The 27,278-nt window shown below is 43.0% G+C and overlaps 1 protein-coding gene across 4 annotated transcripts in view; it reads right to left on the reverse strand.

The window, feature by feature from the left end:
* Klhl14 (kelch like family member 14) overlaps positions 1-27,278 on the reverse strand; it is a 133,523-nt gene that overhangs the window by 90,535 nt on the left and 15,710 nt on the right. The window contains exons 1-2 of one of the 4 annotated variants that reach the window (XM_031365068.1): positions 21,704-22,362; positions 18,753-19,751 (exon numbers count right to left, since the gene is read on the reverse strand). In XM_031365068.1, the coding sequence (XP_031220928.1) occupies positions 18,753-19,708 (956 nt within the window). In that variant the 5' untranslated portion in view covers positions 19,709-19,751; positions 21,704-22,362. Of the gene's footprint in view, positions 1-18,752; positions 19,752-20,610; positions 21,050-21,120; positions 21,463-21,703; positions 22,363-27,278 lie in introns of those variants that run through there. The other 3 variants (XM_031365069.1, XM_031365070.1, XM_031365071.1) reach the window with 3 other exon arrangements.

The following is a 27,278-nucleotide window of genomic DNA, read 5'->3' on the forward strand; positions in this document are numbered from 1 at the left end:
TCAAACTCATCATTTAGACAGAAATAGCTTTGAAATTATGCTCTTCCCCCTCCAGCTCCTGGGTGCTGGGATGACAGGCATATGTATTGGTTCAGTTTTGTCTCACAGAATGGGAGCTAGCCACGAAAGTACAATGCTTTAGTTATCGGCACCATTTAGGATACATGTACTAGATATAAGATATATTTATGTCATATATATATATATATATGAATAACTTTAAGTAAATACTATAACATATATGTATATACATTCATATATGTGTGTATATATGGGGGGGAGGGAAGGGGTGTGGGCACCTTTCCAGCTTCTCTGGGTGGCTTGGTTTTCTCCATCTCATCCAGGCATGCCCCTGAGGTTTTCTCCCAGTGCTCTCCTGTGACTCTGAGGTGACTGTGTTGTCTTAGCTTCTTACACTCTGCTATAAAATAGTATTTATTTAAAGTCGTTCATATAAACAATGCTTTAAAACCGTTCTCCTAGCCTACCTTACTGCTTCCCATTACAGGGTAGAGATTTCAGTGACAGTCTAAGGTAGGGGTGCCTCATCTCTGGTGTAATGATCTAGGGTAGGGCCCAATATCATTCGCTTACTCTTGCTTGTTCATTTTTATATAAAAATATTTCCCTGAGTGATAGTGCTTTGCAGCCAGTACTATGAAGCATAGTTTTGAGCAGTTATATTTATAAGATCATGGGCTTTGTGGTAGTATTTTACTTTCAATACTTGTTAAACCTCAGCAATACACAATCTATTATTTTCAAAAATTTCTCACATACCACCCAGAATTATCTCAACTCCAGAACCTTAAAACCTGGAACTCTGAAACCTGGCTGAAATCCCAACTCTGCCCTTTCAACAAATGCAATCATGAGAGCACACCACTATCTAGGTACACTAAATAGTACTATTTAGTGTTTTGTTGTTTGTTTTTGTTTAATTGTTGTTGTTGTTTAAGTCAGGATCTCATGTAGCACAAGCTAGACTCATAGTTGCTCAGAGCTAGGGATGATTTTGACCTTCTGATCCCCTGGCCTCCATGACCCTACTGCTGGGATTAGAGGCTTGCACAATCTTGCCCAGTTTTCTGGATTACTGGGGGCTGAACCCAGAGCTATGTGCCTACGAGGCAAGCTTTCTACACACTGAGCCATGACTTTTGCTCTTGTTTTGCTTTTTAGGATAGGAGGTCATAATAGAGCTTAGCCTCTCATTCTGATCTGGCCTCGGCTCCCTGAGAGTTGGGATTACAGGTGTGCCTGGCTCAACAATAGCCTTGTATATTGCAAGTGTGGTTGACCACTCGTGTGTGTGTGTGTGTGTGTGTGTGTGTGTGTGTGTATGCATGTGTGTGTGCCTTGACTCTTTACTTCAGCCCCCTTAGATCACAGACATCATCTGCACTGTGCCTATCACATACTCATCCCAGAAAGACACTGTGTGCCCATGGGGTGCACTGTTTCTGCCTTTACCATTTTCTTTTTGTCACCAAATCTGCATACCAGCTGATGACGACTGGAGCAGATAGGACAGGAAAGGGTTAATGTGATCATCTGAGTCTGGGAAGTGTAGTCTCCCCTGCTCCTGACTTAGATCGCAATCCCCAAGGTCAGGGCAGATCCATCCAGACACCCTATTCTCGCTTCAACTTCCAGCAAACTGCTTGTGTTTCTAGCCTCCCCCTCCCTTTCCCAGAAGAAAGCAATTCTTGGTTCATTTGTACATTTTATTATTTACGGATTGATTTATTTTTAAGAGTGTGTGCTTGTGTGGGCTCCTGCCTGGAAGAGAACCTAGAGACAGGGTTTGTCATTGGCTTGAAGCTCACCAATTAAGCTAATTTCCGGGTTAGTAAGTCTCAGGACCCTCCTGTTTCTATCTCACCAGTGCTATGATTAAGAGCGCACCACCAAGTAGAGCATTCTTACATGGTTTCTGAGATCAAACTCAGGTCCTTATATTTGTAAGGCAAGCTTTTGCCAACTGAACCGCACTCTTAGCCTTCTGTAAACCAGAAATAGTTGAATTAGTTGAATATCTCTTTTGCTTGGTTAACTGCATATCCTTAATTCCAGTACCTAGTGCTTGGCACCTCTCTTTTGATGAGCATCAGTTGTAACAGGAACAACATCTCATTAATCCTCCCTACATCCCTGGGAGGAAGCTGCATGGCAAATATTAGCTCTCAGCCCAACCCTCCCATTTACAAGGCAGGGTCTCACAACTCACTGGCACACAATGTAGTACCAATGTTCAATGCTTGTGTAAGAAGAGATAGGTCTTCTTGTATCCAAAAGAAAAGGAGGTTCTATACAGCTTCATGAAAAAGCCCTTTAGGCTCTGTGTAGTCTATAGAGTAATGCACTCCGAAGTAATGCCTGAATTATTAGACTATGTGTCCTTCCCAAGAACAAGTCTCAATGCTGAGACCTCTCTCTTGCTCTGTGTCTCCTGTCTGGCTGGATTTCAGAAGAAACATGAATGCCTTTCTGAGCTAAGGAATGCTTGACATCTGGTGCATGCAAAAACTGAGGAAGACAGAAAGACACAAGATCATGGAATAATAAAGAAAAGTCAAGTTAGATTTTTAGCATACCCCACTAACATGATGTCTCTCAGAGTTTGAGTCAAAATTAATGTTTTAACAAAATGATATGCTAAAGAAAGAAAGCCACTGTTCAAAAGACCTTAAAGGAATAGTGGTCGTGTCCCAGTGTGTGATCTGGAGCCCAGTTTCCTCCATTACTGTAACTTCGGAGAGAGATTCCTCGTGGGGAAACTCTGAAGCTGGCTCGGAGGCACTGGAGCCAGCCTCCTGCCAAGCAGGCTCTTTCCAGTTGGAGAGTCACTGCAGGAGTGGCCATGCAGAGAGACAGCAAGAAAAGTTAGTTAGTAACTGACTATGTTGACTCCCTGGAACATTCAGGGCAAGGCAGAGGTGTCTGTTTACAAGAAAAGGCGTTGGCCTGCTGTCTAAGGAGGCCCAGGGTGTGTTTGTAGGATGGGAGGTGATTCCAGGAAAGCATCCTAGGGCTAGAGCAAAGGAAGATGATGTTCTTATTTGAGGAAGATCTGTCACCTGGGAGTGAGGGGAGCGCAGGTGGGTGTGCTGCAGAGACAATGAGCTGTGGCCTGTGGGATCCAGCTTAGGGACACCCTGCTGCTGTGAGTGAAATAGGAATCTCTTATCTTCCTCTTCTTTTCCCTTCTCTCCCTATAGGGAGCCAGTGTTTTAGGTTCTTTGCTGCTTCAACAACCCAAGAGGGGCGGGGCAGTGGTGCCAAAGAAAGCCCTAGCTGCAAGACAATGAGGTCAAGGAGGCCTTCCCTTGGCCCCTCTGAAGGGAACATTCACAAGGGCCTCTGGGACCCCATCACTCAGTCAGTCCACTGCAATAACCTTTCCAACCAGCAGATCTCTGACTCGTTGAAACAAATTATTCTGACAGAGTTTACTGCATACCCTAAAACTGAATTGTGGACACTCTTCTGTGAGGCCTGAGTTATTCCCCAAATGCCTGAGGGCAGCAGGTACCCAAATTTCATCCAGAGAAAGTAAATTCCCTAAGGACTAATCCTTTCAAAATGTTTCCCGGAAATAGTCTCCCTTTGCTCATGTTAATAAGTCAAAATTTTAAAATACAAATTCCAACAGATTTTCCTTATACTTACTTTTCAATAAATTACTATTGTGACGTTCTTCTGTCTTTGACAGAGAGATAGAAAAGAGAAACAAAGTGCTTCAGCCCTGTGGTTTTTCAGTGGCATTCAAAGTCTAGGTGACTTTGTGGGAATTTTTGGTAACCTAAAATTTTCTCCTGTTGTCTAATTCTGAGTCTTAGTTTTGGTGTTTGCAATAAATTCAATTGTCTCCTCTAAATTCAGACAGACACCTAAGTCCTAAACCTTAATGGGACTCACTTGTAGTACCTTTAAGGAAGCAATGAGGTCAAATAACTTCTACAGGGGAAAATCTGATCTAACAGCAGTAGTTTCTGGTAAAAAGAGAAGGAGATAGGAGATGCATAAAACCCGGAGGAAAGGCCATGAAAGGTTGGGGAAACCTTCCATTTAGGGAGAGAGGCGCACCTACAAATAGCCCTGGTAAATTTGGCCTTAAACATTCGGCTTCCAGTCACCCAATTTGTGGCAATAAGTTATCACAGATCGAATGGGTTAGTACATGCCTCCCTGGTAGAACTGTCACATACACACAAAGGACTGACAAGGACCAGTGAGAGAATTTCACATTGAGTTTTGGGGACAGACATCAGAGAAGGGTCATCCTGATGAGGCGTGTATGGCTTTGGCCCAGTGTCGTGTCACCTGCGCTGTGTAAGGAGTGCCTAGAGTATGCAAAGGCATGATGCTTAGTGCTTCTTTGATGTTCTGAAGCTGGATGCCTATGGTGAGTCTTCATGATAGTGTTACAACGGAAGAGAGGAAAGCTGAGAAAACAGATAAAGCTTTTTGTGGTGGAGTCTAGGATCTGTAAAATTATACACTTGTATTTCTTTGAGCTTTCAGAAATCTTAAATGATTCCCATACTCTGACTGTGGCTGAAATTTCCTTGAAAACAAACAAACGAGCAAGCAAGCAAACAAAAGTCAAAGCACTCTCTAGAAAAACTCTTTCTAGACTATTCTAGTAGATTCTTCATAGGACACTGTTGTGTTCTGGAGCTTGGACTATAATTTGGCTCCACTGATGGAAGGCTTCAGGGCTCTTTTTAAAATTCTGTTATATAATACAGCTTGACTACAGTTAACTTCTCTTCATTCCTTCCAGAATCACTTTCCTGCACTGACCTTCTTCCCCTGATCCACTGTTTCCCTTCAGAAAAGAGCAGGACTCCCGCAGATATTAACCGAACACAGAATAACAAGTTACAGTAAGACTAGGCCCAAACCCTCCTATCAAGATTGGGTGAGGCAACCAGAAGGAAAAGGGTCCAAGAAGCACCAAAAAGTGTAAGAGTCAGATACACTCGACTCCCATTGTTAGGAGTCCTACAAAAACACCAAGCAAGCAACCTAACATCTATGCAGAGGCCCTAGAGCAGATTCATGCAGGCTCGGTGACTGCCGCTCCAGTCTCTATGATCTATGAGCGGGACCCTTCTCTGCATAGGGATGTCCCCTTCCTAGGGATCTAGTTTCATTAACCTATCTGCTACCAACTATACTTGCTACTCTCTAGTTCTGGAATTTCTTCGAATGCATTAGAGGGTGGCATCTACATATTTTAGTTTTGTAGTATCTGCTCTCTCCCTCTTGTTTCAATCTGAGAAAGCCCGAGTGATAGTTAAGGTCTTTCATGATTCTGAGGGTTTTACCTGGAGTTGGGCAACTTCTCTATAACTTCTGATCAGGGTACACACTGAACAAACAACTAATCCAACCTGTCAAAACAAGCACAAACCCATAACCATAACAAACCCTGATTGATTAGACAGATAATTTGCTTCTCAGCATACATAGGTAGTACATTTTAGAAACTATGTTATCATTTACTTTCAATCACTAATCTGATCCCTTGAATGCCTAGATAAAGAGATTTTTCTTAAATTGCAAGCCCCCAACATCGCAAACTCAGAACTATGACAGAAGCCCCTTGTTGTTGTTGTTGGTTGGTTTGTTATTTAGTTTGTTTGTTTTTGAGACAGGGGTCTCATACATCCCAAGCTGACCTTGAATGCTTTATCTTTGTAAGTAGTAGAGGATGACCCTGAACTTCTGCTATTTCTACCTCTACTTCCCAAGTTCTGGGATTATAGATATGTGGGACCATGCCTAGTTTATATGGTGCTGGGGGCCAAACCCATGCATGATAGGCAAGAACTCCACCAACTGATCAACATACCATTCTTCTAATAGAAGAGTGTACATCTTAACAGAAAACAAAATTATTTGTTCATGATAATTTAGAAATTAATCTGTCCAAAAAGATTAACATTAAACCTCCAAAATCGTTTGCTGTACAGTGTCCCCACAAGACTCTGACTGCAGTGGAATAACGGTACCTAAGGCATCGAGAGCAGAAAAAGTCAGTTCTTTTCAAACTTAGGGATTCCTTTGTCTTCAAGGAAAATCTGCAGAGACTGCCAAGCAATTCTGATGCAGAATTTAGCTTTTGCAGTTCAGAATCTGCCTTGGCAGACCATGGTGGATCCTTCAGCGGGGGCGGGTGGGGTGTCTCAGACACCACTAATGACCCACTGCTCTGCTCTTCCCTGCTGACACAGGACAGCTGATGCATCTCTGTCAATCTCGGGGGGTCCTAGGCTTTGTTTTGTTTCATTTCGACATTATTTCTTCTCCTCCTTTTGAGTCACCACTGTCTTAGCAAGTCAAAGAGGAATTCCACTTCATTCCTCTAGAATAATTATTACATGCAATTATTCAACAGTGTGTTGAAATAAATACTTGTGTGCCTTTAAGGCCATTTAAGTAAATGATTTCTGTGATAAATAATTATTATTTTTTTCAATTAAAGATTTACTTAGCTAAGTCTAGACTCCCACTTGAAAAATACAATGCTGAATCAACAAAACCGAAATAGTCACACAAAGGCAAAAAAGCAACAATACCAGCGTCAATATTGGGCATTTTTTGGTCACACCAAACACCAGTATTTTTAATAGTAGTCATCTGCACCGAATGCAGAACAACTTCCACAGTATTTCTACATGAATTTTCTTTTCAACATTTGTCAGCAAAATTATCTAGTTCCCGCAGAAAGCTGTCCGGGCTGTGACTCAGGAGCTATAAGAAGCCTTCCTAAAAAGCTGAAAGGCCATGCAGAGTTACATATTAAAGAGACAAATAAATATTTGAAAAAAATATAAATATTTATTCCCCCTCCAAAAAATGTCCAAAGTATTTGGCTAGACATTTCTCAGAACAAATATGTGACCAATAAAGCCAATGAGAACGTGTTTAGCATGTTAGCCAGTCAGGAGATGCAAACCATAGTGACACAGCATTTCACACTCTTAAGGGGAGCCCTAACAGAAGACACAAGTATGGTTGAAGTTGTGGGAATGCTGGAACATCACACACTGCTGCCCACATGCAAAATGGTGCACAATCCCTCCAAAGGCTCCCCTTGGTTTAGGCTAGCTGAGCTGCTCTATGAGATAGCAACAAATCTACTCATGGGGAATAAAAACACAGGCCCAGGGCCTGGAGAGATGGTGTAATGGTGAAGAGCCCTCGATGCTCTTTCAGAGGACTCAGGTTCCTCCACAGGCAGCTCAAAGTCGTCTGCTAACTCCATTTCCAAGGGACTCAATGCATCTTCTGACAAACACGGGCTCCTCAGGCACACACACAGAGAGAAAGTAAGATAAACAATAAAAGCAAGACCCACCCCCCCAACAACGCAGATCCATAAAGAATTGTACACGGGAGCCTATAGCAGTGTAATTCATAATAGTAAAAAACAGAAAACAATCCAACTGTCCATCAACTAGCCTAAAGATAAAACCTGGCATATTCTTGCAACAGATTACTGCTCAGCGATAAGGAGAACATATAAAAGAAAAACCTTTAGTATTACAAGTATACATTGAAACATAAAAAAATAGTGCAACTTTGTATGTTATAATGTGCAGACATTAAAGAAGCCAATCGAAGAAGATTATGCATTTTCCTACTTTTCTTATGTGATACATCAGAACTGGCAAAACTGTGAGAACAAATGTTAGATTGGTAGTTACCCACTAACCAAGTGTTCCCAGCCAGGTTTTAACGAGAGATGCTCACACCATATTTGATACTCACATTGCTTTGAGTGGGGGACAGGAAGCTGGTGAGGGGTGAGGATCCAATAGGTATGGTATTCTGAGAGGAGTGACAAAATGTCCTGGTGTGGTGACATCTTTACAATTCTTCTAACACAGCACACCCACTAAACCACATACTTTGGATGGGCAAGATGTGCAGTGTATAGGTTACGACTTAATAAACCTGCTATGTGTGAAGCTACTATGGTTCGTCTACCTTTTCTGATTGCTGACCGAGATAGACCAAGAGGACAGAAGTGACTTGAGGATGAACCAGAACTGCTAGAAACTCAGAGATGGACAAAATGAGCATAATGTAAATCAAGAGGTGGTAGGTAAAACAGTCAACATTCTCTCTGCAGAGGCATCCTGCTACCAGCATGGTGACACACTGAGGCTACGGTTCTGCCTTAGATAGGTTATGTGTCCTCACCAAAAGAGACATCGATAAAAAATGTAAAATGGACTATAGAGTTATTTCTGTAAGACTTCCTGGCCAGGCTTCATAGCGAAAGATGCCTATGTTGTGCATTCAGCAGCCGAACGTCCAGAATCGAAACAACGTGGGTAGTGTTATGTGTGTTATGTAGGTGGAGAATCTGAAAATAGGTTAAGTAAATTAGCCAAGGTAGAGACAGCTTATAAAAGACTGAGGTGGGATTTGAACCCACGTCTGTCTGGCTTTTAGGTTGCACGAAGCAGGCAGCAAAGCTGTTCAGGATATTTACATTGTAAACGTGACTTTTTGCGAGTCTCTTCTGTGATGTCCTTCTGTCTCGTCCTTTTGTCATTTTGGAACGGATGCTTGTGAATGCCTTAAGAGAGGGAGATTACAGAAACTGCCACTGACAGTGATGGTACAGTTGCTATAGTAACCAATCCACCAAATTGGTCTGTGCTACCAGGCACACACTTCTGCCTCTGCAATACTCCCGTGCTGACTAGGACGCTTCCCAGTGCCAGCACTAGGAAAGCCTAGGGAACAGAACAGGCTGACGGTCAACTGTGTGTGTGCAGCATGGAAGTGCTCTTTCTAAAGTTTGTCCTCCATCCTCCCTTATCTTACCCCCCCATCATGGAATCCTTTCATTTTACACAGTCTATTTGTGTGGTACTTGGTTTTAAGGGATGCTGAACATCAGGGCTAAACTACTTTCTGTTGCTTTGTTCTAAGTGGGATTTTTGTAAATAAGACAATTTTCTTCTGGAGAAAAAATTGACCCAATAATTCCCAACACCGTGTTTGACTAAGAATGGACCACCACCTCATTCCCAACACATAAACAAAACAAACGTCCATTTGCTTTTCTTAAAACCCACAGACGTCACTGTTCGGAAAACCAGAAGCCAACAAAGAACACCGGTTGTGGGCACAGACAGACACATGCAAACCTCCTCCGGTTTACATTTTTCTACAGTGAGTCTGTGTTTTCAAGGACTCCTTTTTGGATATTGATGCTTTCTCTCTTCCTCCCCCTCTCCGTTTCACTGGCCTTGCCTGTCTTCAGAGGCACCTGAAGAGACATAAGGCAGGGAAGTGAAACCGACTGTAATTCTTCAGTTCACTTCTCTGCAGCCTCCAGTGAGCCAGGCTCCATACGGTGGCCCAGCTGAGCTCTGAGAAGTTCAGAGTCCTTGCACAGGTGCAATTTACCAGCCCTGCTCACAGGCACTCTGGGAGGAGAGGAGCCAGACGTGTGAATGTGGGGGGATTCTGGAGTTGACATGTGGGAGACTAAAAGAAGACCACTCTTCCCTATGAAACTCTGGTGTCTTAGAGGCTGCTATTCCTCTCTAATGGATTGCATACAGCTGCTAAAAGCCCCTGGGAATTCTAGTTCTCCTGCCTGCTGACTGATGCCCTTGGTTTAACCTTTAGGTCCCTTCTACTTCCTTCTACTGATCTTAAAATTGTATGCTGAAGATGAAATTACAAATATCTCCCCGAGTCTTCTTGATAAGCAAATGTGTATTCAGGAAAATTCGAGTTCTTGTGGCTTTAAAAATTAATTATAAATACATTTTAGTAGTGTTTTGTGTATACATTTTCTTTTCCCTTCTTTCCTTCCTTCCCTCCTTCCTCTCTCTCTCTCTCTCTCTCTCTCTCTCTCTCTCTCTCTCTTCTTTCTTCATTTGTTGTTGTGCTATATTTTTATTAACTCAGTTGGTCCAAACTAGAACTCTGGGAAATCAAACTACAGTACAAGTCCATTTTATAGATGCAGGGCTTCGCTAAAGAAAACCAGTGACAGTCATTTAGGTCTATGAATTCAAAGGCAACAGCATTTGCATAATTGTTTGCCTATTTTCACAGTTCAACTAAAAAGTAAGCTGATTGTCCACTGTAGAATGCGCCTCTGTGGTGGCAGCTCCTACTCAGGGGCCACATCTTTTTCTGTGATGAGACAATCTCTATTACAGCCTCTAGATGAGAATTCTTTTTTGGTTCCTAGAAGGTGCCTACCTCTTTTCTGTCTGGAGGCTTTGCACATGTGGCCTTGCCTTGTCCTTAACCAGTTGCATAGCCTGGCTTTCACCAGACCTGTTACCTTGTTACCTTGGATAGCTCATTATTCAAGGCTCATTTTCAACCTTGTCTATTAGGAAAGCCAGATAGGGTCATGATCCTCTATTCCATGATATTCTCATAAGAAGGTGTTTGGTATGTGCTAATTTAGGACTAGTTTGACTAACCTTTGACCCTCCCTCCCCTCCCTTCCCCTAACCTCCTTCTCTTATTTTTTTTTCACTGTAAACTACAAAAATTCAGAAATGTGTCCTTCTTTTCCACTTCTGTGTCTCAGAGCTCAGCCTGGAGTTGGGTCCCTGCGTGTGTCCACTGCAAATGTGGAGCTATTCCACAGCACAGCCTTTTGTTAGTGACAGACTGCAGTGTCTCAGCCAAAATTTATTTTGTGGGTGTGATCTACTCAGGCATGTATGTTTAGGGAAGCCTCCCAAGGTAGTGAATGTTACTTTGCTTTTCAGTTCAAAGAATGCTGGGAATTGAGTCAGTTTTGCATAGAATACAGTTATATTTCTATCTTCAATATTCGACGAAGCAGTCTGTCACCTTTGATCTCTGACACTTCTGAAATTACTGCATTACGAAACACAAGGATAAAGGTTTGCTTTTAGTTTAATGGCATCTTAGCCACTTAGTCTTCTTATGACATAACACCTAGTAGACAACTCTAATTACTGAACTGAATCAAATCATAGGGCTTAAGACAGCATGGTGAACTTCTTTGTAAACACTATATTTTTGTTGTTGCTGTTCTAAGGAGTAACAGCTCTTTGCTTTGCAATGGATTCTGTTGTTAACTTTGAGGTATGTAAAGTGAGCGTATGGGGTCCCAAGCGCTTCTTGAGCTGTATTTACCTGACCAACACCAAACCTTTATCTCGACAGTTTCCTCACCCATCTTCCTGTAGTAGGGCTCTCATTTTTTCCTTGTTTATATCATTTGTTGCTTAATAATTTCTCTGCTTCCCTGTATTTTTCTTGCTATTTCTTATTCCTTTTGCCTTTTCCTATGATTTCTCTCCCTCTCCCTCTACCATCAGCTTTCTACCATGTCTATCATTTTCCTCCCAACACTACAAACTGTTCTAACTCATTTCCATTCATATTATTTGTGAACAGATAAAACCCTCTGATATTTATAGCAAAAGCCTCCATATTCTGTATATCATATGTAGTGAAACCAACCGGTCTTCCCCCTACTTATTTTATATGAAAATGTGACTGCTTTCTTTTTTATTAAGATATTATCACTAGTAATGTAAGTCTCATGAAGTATCTTGGAAGTCAATGTGAAGGATGTAGGAAATAAATGTGTTTCCTGAAATTCTAGGATGACAGACGGCATAAACAGTTGGGCCAAACACAATTAATAAAATCATTTTCTTGAAACAAAATATTAACAATGGTATTTCCAAAGAGGGCAACTTGTTTTACATTATTAAAGTATGTGAGCATATTTATAGTTGTGGCTTATGTACCTCCTGTACACACAGCTGACACCCTAATGCTCTAGACCAAAACAGTTCTGAGAAAGTGATTTTTGGTTCAAACTTGAGTTGTGTAGTTTTGTTGTATTTTTGTAATTATTTTTCATAGTTAGACTGAACATTCTCATATGTGTTTAAAGTGTATTTGCTTTTACTTTCTCAGCATTCTGCAAGCTCCATACTCTCAGGACTAATAGCTAAAATTTGGTAGACCAGTAGGCTGGAATTCTGGCTTGCTAGTGTTATCTTCTTGTTTTTTTCTCTTGACTGGATGGTTATAAGGGTTAAAAGGTTGCAAACTTCAGTCACTGTTGTACTGTGGTGAAGCAAATGTGCAGAAGGTATAGATTAGCATTTGATTTTAGCCTTGTCTATATTGTATGCTTTCACCAGGACTGGATATTCTCCCCACACTGAATATTCAAAATAAATACTGCTCAAATGATTCACAAATCATGCTTCAGTTTCCCAGTCTCTCAAAGATTGAAAGAGTTCTCTAAATATGAACAACAGAAGTAATATATGAATCTCCTAGAGATGTTCAATTAGTGGTAGTTACTATACTAATAAACAACATGTGGGCGGGGAGGAGAGACAGACAGACAGACAGACAGACAGACAGACAGACACACACACACACACACACACAGATACAGACAGAGACAAGAATCCAGAGACATAGACAGACTGACAGAGAGAGAGAGCAGGAGGGAAGGAGAAAGAGTTCATTATTTGCATGTTCTGGATCTCATGTGCTTGAAAGAGTTGAGAATCACATTTACTCATTTATTTTTTTGGATTGATCATATTATAGTTGTCTATGATTGCTAATAAGTTCTTAAGTCTTACCATGGAAACATGAAATTCTAACCTTACATGGTAGAATTAGTCATGAAACTTCTAAATGGAAGCCAGAGGACTAATGGACATCTTTCCATTAGAATAAGGTCATTTGGTTTTCTGGTTTCCTTTTGTTTAATAAGACAGGATCGAACTGTGCAGTTGTGGTTAGCCTAGAACTCCACTCTCAGACTGGTCTAAAACTTGTAGAAATCCTTCTGCTTCAGCTCTGAAAGGCTAGGATCATGGGAGTATGTTGCCATGTCTGGTTAGTTTTTGTCTGTTTTGTTCATTGATACAACCTTAGTGCCTAGAACAAAGGTTGACAAACTTCCTAGTTTTACACGCACAGCTCCAAAACTGAGAATGGTTTGGGTGTTTTCAAATGGTCGAAAATACTGACTTGAGAATTACCTGGAGGTTCACTATCTGCAAAGGCAGCTTTACTAGAGCATATGTGTGCTTAGTCATGGGTACACTGTCTACTCTGTTGTACTATGAGAGAAGGATTATTGCAGTGGAGAACTTGGGACCCAATAGCCAAACATTATTCTTTGGCTTTTTAGACAAAAAGAGTTGTTGACTATAGGAACAACACTTCTCTTTGAGTGAGTGAATGCGTGTGTGTGTGTGTGTGTGTGTGTGTGTGTGTGTGTGTGTGTGCGCGCGCGCGCGCACGCACGTGTACATTCGTGTGTGCATGTTTATATATTTGTATGTTTGTGCCAACATGTATGCATATGCTCACACATGTGAGTAAGGGTCAGAGGTCAATGCCAATGTTTTCCTCAGTTGTCCTTTACTTTTTAAAGACAAGATCTGAGTTCACTGGTTCCGCTAGCTTGGCTGGGATCACATTGTCTTTGGCTTTCTGATGTTGACGTTACCAGCACTCAGGACCACATTCAGCTTTGATTGGGTGCTGGGGGTCAAACTCAGATATTCATGTTTGTGCTGCAAGCTGCCTCCCAACCCTCCCTAAGAACTTTTAAAGTCAGATACATTGATGTTTATGCTTTTCCAAAAGGGGCTTTAAGTCTACAAGGGAGCCAAGGTCAGTCACAGAATAGCAGCCTAGGGTGGAGGCGATCACAATAAGAAGTACCTAGTGTATCAAAGAGGACAGACTCGAGTACCACACTGCTTGACCTCACTGTGCAAGCCTAGGCACCAGGCTAGACATCTCTGTGCATCAACTACGTCATCTACAAGATCCTGCTAATGATGAGAATATAAAATTAATGTTTGTGAAGTGTTTACAACAGCACTTGGTATAAATAGTTTTCTTTCTTTCCTTCCTTCTTTCTTTATAGATGAGGTCTTGGCGTGTAAATCAGATTGGCTTTAAATTCACCACCCCTTTCCTCTGCCTCCTAAGTGTTTGTGATTACAGGCACAAGCTACCACACCTCACTAAGGCAACACAATTTTAACCATGTTCTTCTGTTAGGAAATTTCAGATACTTGACAAATTAGCCAAGTAAATGATTGCATCTCAATATGCTTATATATCAGAAGAAATCCAAGAATGAAAAAAAAAATTGAAAATGTCCTTTTTTTGTCAGTAAGTCATCTATGTATAGAGAATGCATCAGTATGTACTCTAATTGTCTGTGAATTCTAGGAGAGCTCTTGGCCTCCCAGATTTGTGATATGATTTTGTAATCAATGGCCTTGTTTCAGATAATAAACAAATTGTATTCTAAATGGTTGAGTAACTTCTGATACAAGATCTAACTACCTAACAACTTCTAATCTGAGGGTATCAAATTGGCATAAAGGGAAGCAACAATTTACAGAATGCAGATTGCTGTGCTGTGCACAGGCTGTCTCAGTTCTTAGAAGAGAGTCAGTAAAAGCCACTGTCCTGCAGTACAGCTGGTAGGCATCAAGGTCAGGAACTGCACTTTTGTGTTAGCAAGTGCCATTGCTTGTTAGCACTGCAAGACATGCTGGAATTAAATACTTAGGACTCTAAATGTGTAAATAGATTTTAGCATTAACATGCATAATCTTTAAACAGGCAGTTAGGTAGAAAGTAAAAGCTTCGTGTAGTCGCTTTCTGTCTTTTCTATAATATAACTGCTTGGAGATACACTTCAGTATGCGGCTCTAGAACGGACAGGATACTAGCTACCTCATTATTTTCATGAATGTTTTCCACACATGTTTTTTTTTAAATGTCAGCAGTAACTATGCCCTGATCAATACATGAATGACACATCTTTCTTGCTTCATAATCGTAGTTAGTTCAAACATCAGTAGCACAACATCTATTTAGCTTAGATTGTTGACGCTGCAATGACAATAGAGGCAAAAGTTAACTACTCCAGTCCAGTCTGATATCATTACTACACCATGAAATACAATTCAAAAACTACAAAGAGAAAAAAAAAAAACTTTTGGTTATTTTAGGTAATTTAGACTGAGGCCTTCAGTATTGTAAGTGGACAAATGGCTAAGTTTGTTCTCTACTAGTTCATGCATCTTCAGCTAGCTATTCTTCAGTGCTAACTGTGTTACATGAAACATTCATACTTTAGAGGACTTTGGGAGTGACTTTCCAAGGAACTTTTCCCAGTGCTTAATTCATACTTTTCTTCAAATGGACATAAATGTTCTCATCTTACAATAAACCTAAAGAAAATAGTCAAGAAATCTGACTTCAAAATGTTTTATGTATATATGTTCAAACACTCTTTCAAAAAAAAAAAAACCCTGATAAAGGATGTATATTTTGTGGTATAATGTGATATTTTGATATATGTTTATAATATGTAAAGATTAAGGTAAGCTACCTCGTCTATTTATCATCTTCCTGCCTATCGTTTTCAATGATAATGTTAAGGTCTCTAATCTAATTTAGCAATCTGTTATTATTACCTATACTCACTATCCCATGCAACAAACCACTAGAACTTATTCCTCTTGTCTAAAATATCACATCCTTTGTCAAGTCTTGTCATTTTTAAATTACTAATTATTTGAAGATGGGGCAGCAAATATCTTATTTCATTCATTGAACTAATGCTTACTTTATTAAAACAGAATATGAACCTGATGAGTTCAAATGACATAATCAGAAAAACCGAGTAACTAGAAAAAAATATAAAGTCGATTCCACGGCATCCCTAGAGACTTCCTCGGCTGCTTATTTTTCCAGATGATACAAATTCAGAATTATGTATTCATCTTTCATGTAATATTTTAAAATATTACATTAAAATCTTTATTTTCTGTAAACACAATATTTGTTCTTAAACGCATGAATTCTTTCACCTACTCTATTTGGTTGCATTTCCTATTCATTATGACCAACCAGTCAGTCTTAGTTCCCCCCTTCCCCTCTCTGGATTTGAGGCATGTATTCATATTTGGGCTCTGAAAAATTACAGGTAAAGGAAAAGTCAGAAATAGAATGCCCTTCTGTTCGGTTGTCTTTCATAAAAGTGACATAATCTCCACAACAATACAGTGACACAGCTAACCTCTTGTTGATCTCCACACAAGGCTGAGAGAACCGTTTTCTACCACACTGGCTATAACTCGGAGCTCATTTAATACTAAAGGGTTTTAACAGCATATTTTTGTCTACACTCAAGTTAAAATTTTGCATTCTTCTGTGATATAAAATTAGAATAATATGACTGTTCCCTAAAATTGAAAATGCTACAGTTTCTAATAATGAAATGAAGTAGAAATTAAATTCCTGAGATTGGCAATAGGTTTGCAGAACTATTTTCTTTTCTATCTCTTCCTCTTCTAAAGGAAAAAATACCATTTTCTCCTACTGCAGAAGTATCAGATCCCTGCAGCATCCATGACACTTGTAAGCATTCAGTGGTCAGACACCACTACATACCCTTCAAATGATGTGGCCCAGTGAAGCTGGGAGGTATTGTCACGGAGCCAGGCAGCCTGGTATCTTAGCCACCCACCAGGACAGAGCCAGAAGGCCCCAGCTGGTGTGGTGATTCCAGACTAAGGTAGGATTTTTGACTAACACTTTGCATTTTGAAAGTGAACTCTCCTGACATTGAATCTTAGGACATACCTGCATACAACAGTGCACAGAACATGCCAAAAATTATTTACTAGATCCAATTTACAAAGCTTGTCTGCCAAAATTATTCATAGGGCAACAAGTTCAATCTTAAAATTGATTATCTCCTTTGTGTTTCTGAATTTATCCTAAGTTATATATATATATATATATATATATGTATATACATATACATATATATATATATGTATATACATATACATATATATATAAGTTATATATATAACTAAGTTATATATATATATATAAACGTAAAAGATAGTCTCAAGAGTCTAACTATATAGTCTGAATTCTTGAGTGTATAGGATATGCACTAGATGAATAGTTATAGGTTAACAGCAATGATAAAATGTAATATGGTGAATGATTACTAACCAATCCCTTTAGGCATGGCAATATCTGCCCATCACAGTGAGCTTGTCATTTTGATCTTTAGACGTGTGAAAAAACACATAAGATAACACATTTCCTATTTTGTTCTGACATGGAATCTTGTGCTCACTGTAGATATACAAGGGCCTTTGTATTACTCTTTCTGGTACAGACATCTCTTGACTCCATAACACACAAACTCATCTCCCACAGCTTTTCAGAAAAGTCAGTCCACAGGATCGGTTGGTTACAAGTTCAAGATTGCTCATCCCTCCTGCTGACTTAGACTCAACATCAGCCTTGCCAAACAATTGCAGATAATGTTAAATGCCTTTAAATTTCTATTACCTCAGACTGGTAGAGATAGTGTGAGGAAACACACACGCACACACACACACACACACACACACACACACACACACACACACACACATGCACATAAGCATCTACTCTCTGAGGTTGCCCGGAGTAGTCTCCACGCCTTAGGCATCATTCTGTATGGGACTTTGCCTTGGTGGATTTTCAAGTCATATCCTTTTGTCATGTAACACTTGGAGGTTTAGGCTGGCCTCATGGCCTGGCATCTGGAACCAGGATGCTTTATCATGAAAAGGAGGGGGATACCAAACCCCTTCTCCAAACACAGAAGGAGCCCTTTGCTAGGGCTCATTTAGAAAGGGTTTAAAATTAGAGCCAAGCAAACAGGATTGTCAGTTTCTGCAGTCTTCTCCTCTCTGTGGCACTTTACACAAGCCTGATTCTCTCTCCCTTTGGACAGGAAATACTGTTTGCAACACAAACAGGTACTTCCTAAGTGGCAATGGCAGACAGCATCAACAGTTCTCCCAACTTCTCTGTGACTCCTGCTAGACACACAGAACCACGACTCTCTTTCCTGTCCTTCTCAACTCCCAGCTGCCAATGCCCAAGACTTCCTGGGGCCAGAAGTTAGCAGGCAAGATTCACCCCACCACCCTGAAATGGTTAGCTTTGCTCTCCTCTGAAGAGGGAAAAAAAGTGTTTTATGCAAGGGAGAAAAGTTCGCTTGTTCCACAGGATGCCCATCCTTACAACTAACAATAGGAGCAGACAACTCCTCTTGGGAGTTCCAATCTAGAAAGAGAGCAGACCTCAGTCACAGCACAAAAACCAACCAAACAATTAAAAACTTGAGTGCACTGACAGAAAGAGTGTGAAGTTCTCTTCTACTGACACCGAGAGAGAGTTCCTCCTGGCTCAAAGCAGGCACGAGAAAGGTCTGCACCACAGGCTGGCTCCATCTCCTTGAACAGGTTCCACTTTAAGGGGCGGGCAGAACGAGATGTGACTGACCAAGGTGCCCAGAGCTGTCCTTCTAAACTGCATAGGCCTCTGGGCCCCACCTATCCGTTCAGTTTCAACCTGAGTCTGAAATCTTCAACGTTCCTTGCTCTGAAGATTTGGGAACCTGGGCATTCAAGCGCTCCAGGGATGCTGTTAGGCCAGGTCCCTGTTGCCCCTTCTGACACTCTTAAAATCAACTTTCCCCACACCAGCTGTAGTGTTTTTTTCACGTGCAGGAGCCTCCCGCCCAGCCCGCCCAGTTCTCCCCTCCTCCCTGCCCCCTCCCCTCCCTCCGGCCTCTCCAACTCCCCCCCACCCCACCCCACCCCGCCTTCCTCTTTGTTGTCTCCTACCTGCTGGCCAGGCTCTGCCTGCAGTGCTGCCTGAAGGGCATCAGGTGGTAGTTCATGGCGTCCAGCAGCAGCTTCTGGCAGACCGGGTCGGTGCGCATGAAATCCACCGACTGGACCCGCTCTACCAGCTCCGGGGCGGGAATGAGCGCAAAGCGGAGGCGCTTCATGAGGTCGGGCGCATACTGCATGCGGGTCTCACGGTCGTGCTCCAGCCACAGCACGGACATCTGGAAAAGTGCCAGCTCTGACTCCACGGGGGGCGGCAGCGAGTCCAGCAGGGCACGCATCTCCTCGAAGTTAAGCAACAGCACATCCTCCACCAGGTACTTGTTGGCCAGCTTCTTGGTCTCCTCCAGGCCGTGCAGTGCGGCGATCTTGCACACCTGCTTGTAGTTCTGCACCGAGATCTGATCGTTGAGGAACTGAACGCAGAGCTTGGTGACCTGAGGAATGTGCAGGATTTTGCTGACCGACAGCACTTCCTCCACGGTGTCCAGGGAGAGGGTCACGTTGGCCGTGTAGAGGTATTCAAGCACTAGGCGCAGCCCGATGGACGAGCAACCCTGCAGCACTAGGTTGTTGATGGCTCTGGGACTGGTCAGCAGCTTGTCGTCGGGGGAGGAGGAAGGAGTCCCGGGCTCCTCCTGTGGCGGCGGCGGCTGCTGCTGTGGAGCCTGCTGCTGAGCCTGCTGCTGCTGCTGCTGCTGGTCCTTGGGGGCCCCCAGGCCGTCTTGGCCGCCGACCCCTCCCCCGAGAGGGGGGTGGCTGGAGAAGAGTGATCGGAAGTACTGCGAGCAGGAGGCCAGCACTGCCTTGTGGCAGTGGAACTGTTGGCCTTGGGCTGTCAGGGTCACGTCGCAAAATAGCTGCTTCCTCCACAGCAGGTTGAGACCGTGCAGCAGGTTGTCACTGTGGCTGGGGTCGAAGGTGGAGGTCCTGTCCCCGGATCTGGACATGGCGAGCTGACTCTGCGCACCTGGCTTTAAACCCTCCTCCAACCTGGCAGACAGGGGTGGGGGATGGGAGGGGGAGCAGGGAGGTGTAGGGGGGGTGGGGTGTGGCCGGGGTGGGGAAGGGTGTGGAGGGGAGAGAGGAACAACAATCAGGCCCGGCTTGGCTCTTTCCCTGTGCGCTTAGGATCCGAACCTAAGAGGGAGGTGTGAAGGCGCCTGGTCCTGAGCGCCTCCAGAAGGGTCCTCCTCTGGGGTCGGGACGCCGGTTCTGCTCCTTGCTACCTCTTACACACTTCGCCCCTCACTTTCCTAAAAGCACCCAGGCTTCTCTTTTGGCAGCGACAGCGGTGACAGCAGCGGCGGCAAAAGTGGAGGCTGAGGCCGTGACACCTCGTGGGCTCGAGTCCATGCCCGGCTGGATGAACGGAAAGGCCGGGAGTGGGGAGTCAGGGGGTGCCCCGAGAGCTCAGAGGCGACCGACGGCGGCGGTTCCAGGTCAACTGGTGCTGGAAGCTTTGCTTTTTCTTAGTTGGCCCAGTTTGGGGGTGGGGTGGGAAAAGGGGGGGAGCAGGCGTGCGGGTGGGCGATTATTAGCTCTCTAAAAGCTGGGGACACCTTCGATTATCCGCGCTGCCCCGAAAAAAGTCCTAGGCTCACAGTCTGAGGGAGGAGATAAAGCCCTTTCTTCTCCCGGGGAAGTGCAGCGGAGCGCGGTGGGGACCCGCTCAGTGGACTCGGCAGAGGCGGGAGCTGTCCTTATCAATTCTAGCTCATTTCCCTCACCCCGGCCCTGCCCGCTTCCCCGCTTCGCAAACTGTTGGCTTCCCCGCCGCCACCCCGTTTTGCTAATTTTCCAGAGACGCCTTTAAACCTAGCCAGAGACTCCTTCCACCCAGACTACTCACCCCACCTCGGGCCCCCTTCTCCCTGCACCTTTGCAACATCAGAGCACGGAAGTTCAGTCATCTAGTTCCCCTTCCAGTGCAGGGCGGCCCCGAGGACGACTGGGGGCAAGTTGGGGTGCTAGGCTGGATTTAGAGCCGGGAGACTAGAGGCCAGGAGGGATTGGTGTGGACTGGTCTCCCTCCCTCTCGAGCACTGGGAGCAGTCGCTTTAACAGGAGGAACTAAGAGAAGTTCAAGTTAGAAGGCAGGTGTTGGGGGAGGGGTGGCGGCCCGGGAATGAGGTGGGGGGTGGGGGCGCGCGGTCCAGTGCGGAGGGGTCTCTGCTCCACACCCAGAAGGATCTTGGGCTGATAAGCATCCCTTCGATCCCCGGGGTTCAGCTTCCAGAGGTCCCCCACTCGAGCACCCCCTACTCCCCCAGCCCTGGAAGTACTTCTGTAAAAAGTCTGAGCCTCCCGCTTCTAGGTGGTAGGAGGCCCGGGAGGGGGAGGCCAGGTGAAATCCACACACCGAGTCCTTAATCTGTAATTGCACCTTTCAGGGCTGAACAGGAAGGGGCCCTCTTGCCAGCGTCCCGCCCGCGCGCCCGCCGGGACCACCGCTGCCGCCGCCCGGCTCCGAGGGACCCGCCGGACCTGCCCCTTCCGCTGCGGCTCACTCTGCCTTGCCCGGCGCTGCTTCTGGATCGCCGGCTTCTCATTCCTACCAGACTGGGCTCCTCTCCACTCACTTTCCCATCCTGTTCCAGGTGGACCCTCACCTCCCTCCCCGAGCAACAACCCCCCTCCCCCAAAGCTCGGGCTTGCCGGGAAACATTTGAGTCCTCACTGGAAGTGGCCCCGGTCATACCTCTCTCTAGCTCTCCCAGCTTCGTTGTCTAGCCTCCCCACCCCATCTTTTCCTAGTCTTTCCTTCTTGTTCTCTCCCCCCCCTTGCTTCCACCTCCCATCTGCTTATTTCTTGCAATGGGAGTTTTATTCTTCATAAGCATTTGTCACACGCCCCCCCATAACTATCCCCCCCCCCCGCACCCACAACAACCCCAAAAGACAAGGAAAATACAGGCAAGGCAAACCCAAGGCCAGAAACTTACCTGCTGTCAGCCAGCTGCAAAGTCAGGGCTCACTTAAGCTCCCCCCAAAATCAATTGTCCTTCCTTTTTAAAGGTTTGCTCTCTCCTTGGGAGGGGAACACACCTTCTGGCTCCCAACTCCAGGCAGTCACTCTGTACAATTTATTTTGTCGTACATCATTTGATCACCATGAATTAGCAACAGCAAGAAAATATAGGAGAGGGAGAAAAGAGAGAAAGAGAGAGGAGAGAGAGGGAGAGAGAGAGGGAGAGAGAGAGGGAGCAGAGCTTTCTGCAAGAGAAGAAGAAGAAAAAATGTACGTGTGACAAATTATGCTACCAAGAAACAACACATCATTATCCTTGGGCCTGGGGCTCAGTGAGTCGTAACGAGAGTAATAGGAAATCCACGGTTGGGGAGAGAAATGGTCGTGCTTGGCCAGTAGAGAGAGACCATACAGGGGGATGGATGCTGGAGAGACTCGCAAAATTATGGCTCAAGGCTATTGTAAAAATTGTCGAGCGTAAATGACTGCGATTTCAAACATCTTTGGAAGAAAGAAGGGGAAAAAGCGAGCCCCCCTCCCTCCCTCTCCCTCTCTCTCCCTCTCTCTTCTCTTCTCTCTATAAAGAACCGTCAAGTTTTAGTGCGCATTGCTAATTAGTCAATTTCTCTCTGCCTTCACAGGCTGGCGACTTCGCTGCTGAGCTGAAACTGCTAATTTCTGTGACCAGCTTTTTTCTTAGCTGTGATCTGGATGAATGAGTAGCTGTCTCACAGAGATGACAAAAATAAACTCTAATCCCCCCCAAAATTTCCACTACATCTTTCTCATGCATAGATTTATGATCTTCAAGCGCTCTGTGCAATATGCAAACTTTTTTTGTGTCTGTGTATATGCTGTTGTTTGCAGCTTCCACAACATCGGTATGCTGGGTTTTCCCTCCCACCCCCAACCCCCTCATACTCTCAAATGCAGAAGCTGTCTGATCTCAAAGTGTGCTAGGAGGCCGCTTCAGCCTGTCTTGGTATCTAGGGTGTGGGGCTGACTTAGAAGATACAAGTCCCTGTCTAGGAGGCTGAGGACGCATCAGGGGTGGGGGAAACAGACTTGGTGAAACAGAGGACGTTCCTTGCTTCTCTCTCTCTCTCTCTCTCTCTCTCTCTCTCTCTCTCTCTCTCTGTACTATTCAAGCTTTATGGTTTTGTTGGAAAACATATTTTTTCTCTTATTATTTTTGTCTGGTTAAACAACCTCTTTTGAAGTTCTCTGTCAGTCTTTGACACATAAGAGTACAGAAAGCACGTTTTTTTATTAAAACATCATATTGTCAGATTTGTATTTCAATTAAGAGTTTTTAGTTTGCAGGAGCTAGGATTAACTGTTAGGGGACTCAGCTGCAATTTCACAAATATAACCTCTCAACTTGGGGAGTTCACTTGATAAATAGGGGCCCTCCCATAGGATTCACACTGTTGACCCTGCTTAGCATTCAGAATGGACCTCAGCCTGGTTCTAGGTCCTTAAAGAAAGATGACATCTGCATTTCTAGGACCAGGAAGACATGTGCATTTCTAGGACCAGAAAGACATGTGCCTTTTGGTAAAGGACATGTTCTTCAGACTTATCTCCTGATGTGTGGCACCCTCATTTAGGCTGTCAATGGGAGTTGGAGGTGTCTAAGAACCACCCCCTCAGTCTCTCTCACACCCCTCACTAGGGGGTGGGGCAGAAGCAGAAAAATATGTCCTTGAATAAAATGATTATAAAACAATGCTAGACATGAATTAAATTGAGTCTTGTTTGTCAATAAATATAGAATATGATTCACTTGAATGTGCTCTGGTTAGTAAACGTATTAAAAATCACCCAAGGGTTGTCTTCTTACAACCCCCCTTTTCTTTAATTCGTGAGAGATGGAAAGACACCTGCTTAAGTGGAGGGGGGGGTGAAAGCTGAAATTTTCAAGGCTTAGAAATGGGGAATTTCCCAGCTAGAATGATAACATTCACATGCATGTGAGATGCTTACTGAAGGGGAGTGAAAGCAAAGCCCTTGCAAGGCTCTTTGCTCTACGGGTTCTTGCCCTACTTTAATGTGGTCCAGTTGAGGTCTTGCATTCTCTCCTCACGCTTACCAGCAAAACTGAACACATAACAAGACACAGCTGGCATTTATCTGTTGTTGTTGCTCTTTGAGACCAAGAAAAGAAAGAAAACAGATGAAGTTATCTGGTCATACTTCTAAAATCCTTTTCATTTTTGGAACATCCCTTATGGGGGTCTGGCAAAGGAAGACTTCATGATTGCAACACACTAACACACTGCCTTTTGGGGGTTCAATGTCATTAAGAGTGAAAGGTACCAAGCATGTGGAGTATTAACCAAATTCTCATGCATGCAAAGTGCGTGCTCCACTTAAATTTCTTGTTGCTCATACTTGGAACTCAACCCAACATTGAAACATGAAAAGGTCATTTAAATCACAGGCCTCTTGTTGGATCACAAAGGAATCAAAGCAGACTTTGGAGGGATTCGATTCTGTTTTGAATTTTTTTAAAGTCTTTTTTCTTTTTGCTACTAATATAGATAAGTCACTAATCATGAATATTGGAGTTGCCATGCTTCGACGGGCTTCCCAACAGTACAAAAGGCACATTTTAAGAGTTTTTATCTATCTGTGATTTTGTTATCTAACATCTAGCTGGAAGAGAGAGCAAGGAGAAGTGGGAACTTCTTATGGTGAAGCAGGTCTTGAGATGAAGGACTTGGCACACTGTCTTCTGCATCTTAAAGTTAGTAAATTATTAATGTTTGGGCTTTCAGAGGGAAAATAATGACAACTATGGGTGTTCATTCTGTAAGCAACCAATACTAAAACCAACCAACCAACCAACCAACAAAAAAAAATCCCCTTGTAATCAGTACGTAAATGACCACGTGTACCTCGTGAACCTCATAACTCTAGTATCTTGCACAGACTTTTATTGCAACGCTTGCTGGACTCTCAAATGCAATGGCACTATTTATAATAAATCCTGTTATGAAAGATTCAATTTGCTGCAATCAGATGGCAGCTACTAAGCGATTGTAAGCATTTGAATTTTATCCCACTTCACTGTTCAACATACAGAAATTGCATCTGTGTGTTTGATCTATCCTGCTGAGCACTATCATTGGCTTGCAACTCTGCCACTGTTGTTTTTAAAATGGTAGGGAGGATGTGGCTCTTCAAGAGCACTCAGCAGGATAGATTTCACATGGCAGAAGAGGGCTGTCTTTGAAAAAACAACAACCATAACAACAATCAAGTAGTCATCTAATCTAAGCAGTCTTTATACTTTGGCAGAATTATCAAAAGTATTCATCAGCTAATCTGCATTGAGCTGTTTAGTGGGAAGACCCTGAAATAACCACATTGACTGTCTAAGGGAGCAGCCTTCAGCTCTGAGTGAACTTGCCAGCCTTTTAGGTGACCGAGATCCAGGCTTATGGGGGCTACAGTTTTGCACAGCCATCCTTGTTGGATTGACAGACTAGGAATATCTGTAAAGCAATTCTAAACTTGCTTGGGTGCCTAGCATGAGGGACTGTTTTGCTGAAATTATTTTCCTGCATAGTAACTTTTCTAATTCAGATTTCTGAGTGATCACCAAATTGTATAAACATCAGAGCTTGGCCTCCTCTGTGTTTCTTTCAGTAATGAGTACTGGTTCCCAAGATCTGACCCTTGGGATTGCTGCCATGTAGAATACATGCAAACACAGGGAAGTGATGATTCCATGTTACAGATGGAATAAAGTTCCGTTAAAGAAAGGGCCAGACAACTCCCTCAATACTAGAGAACGGAGAAACCAGACACAAACTCATAACTTTCTAGAATTTTAAGATTTAGATCTCCGTTAAAAGGTCTGAGATATCCCAAAGCCATCAGCAACATGTGGTTTATTGGAGAGCAATGAGCTCTTGAGATAGTAGTAAAAGCAATGGTGCAGTTGGCTAGAATTTCATCCAAACCCAAAGGTTTACTGCTGCTCCAAGGACTTGGACTTGGCTCTAGACGTTCTAGGTTCCAGGTATGTGTGCAGATCTAGTTCCTCTGGGGACACTGATCACTGGTAGCTGCTCTTTGGATGTTCTAGACTCATGCATAAAACACTTATGGTTATGTTTTGCTCTTGGAAGACGGTTTGAGCCCTACAAATGGAACTCTCAAGTAACTCTTTTTTGAAGTCAGCTTCAAGCAGTAATACTCAGTATTGCTCACTGAGTTTGTGATCTATGTGGTGGCCACTTATAAATCCTTCAGATGTTTTGCTTTCTTAATCTTCTTTACTAATCCTGAGTTTGGTAGACTGCAAGAGCTTCCCTGCCTCCATTTGGACTGGATCTATTTCCAACTCCTTGAATGTGAGCTGTAATAGCTATTTTCTTAGAACAATAGAACGTGCCAGAAGTGACTTTGTGCTAATTCTGAATCTAAGTCTTAATGGATATTATATGCTTGTAACTGTCCCCAGTTCAACATTTTAGCTCTAAAAGCTGCTGCGTGGAAAGATTCCAGGCTAGTTTGGTTGGAAGGTGAGACCCCACATGGGCCAGACATTCTCCACCTCGTAACTGAACTCAAATACACAAAAGAGCCAGGGCAAAAAGACAGCAGCCATATGGTGGCCTGGATTATTTATCCATATAACCCTCAGCTAAGTAGACCAGTGCTGTTCCAAGTCGTCAGCTGATAAGGACAGATACCATTATCATTTTAATAATGATAATCTAAGATGGGAAAAGCAGATACAAACTTCAGAATCTTCTGTTTTCAAAGGTAGACTTGAGATTCTACTTGATTTGAGAGGTTAGCCAGTCGCCTACACTGGACACTGCCTCCCATAAACATTCATTGTTTATTCTTTTTATCTTTCATTCATTAAGTACATATTAGGGATTTATTATATATCAAATAACATACCAAGTATTGAGTATAGAATAATGAATAAGGTTGATTCTCATTCTCAAAGAGCTAATATTCTAATGGAGGAAACATATAGGGAAGTGAGACACAGTAAGTGGATAGCTTAAATTAATAATTAATATATGTTGAAGAAACTTCGGTTGCTGAGTTAAAGTAAGTCCTTAGCTTCTTAGTTCTTATTACTTGTGTATTTTTGCTATTACTTATCTGTTAGTCCCTTAGTTAGGGAAATCTATTTTACTATTAACAACTAAACTACAATCTTCAAAAAAGAGCATTGCAATTTGGAAAAACCTCCCATAGTTCATATCTCTGTATTATATACAAAATAGTTACCTAATAGATTTTTAAAAGTGAGTTTTCAAGTTTATCAGAAAAAATAGGGTATGTAACATTTTACAGTTAAAGAGATTGGTTAGGGCATCTGACCAGTGTGGCATTCGCCAAGTTCTTTACTCTATTGATTTTTTTGTCTTACAATTAAGAAAACTGTAATTTTCTGAAACTTGCCTATAACACACAGAGAATGAGACCTTCAAGAATGCTTCAATCACTCAGTAAACACTGAGATTTTAGGCAACCCTTAGGTCTATAGAGATGCTAAGACATAGTTCAGTGCTAGG

Source organism: Mastomys coucha, unplaced genomic scaffold (assembly GCF_008632895.1).
Source record: "Mastomys coucha isolate ucsf_1 unplaced genomic scaffold, UCSF_Mcou_1 pScaffold13, whole genome shotgun sequence".
In the NCBI taxonomy this organism is placed as follows: Eukaryota; Metazoa; Chordata; class Mammalia; order Rodentia; family Muridae; genus Mastomys; species Mastomys coucha.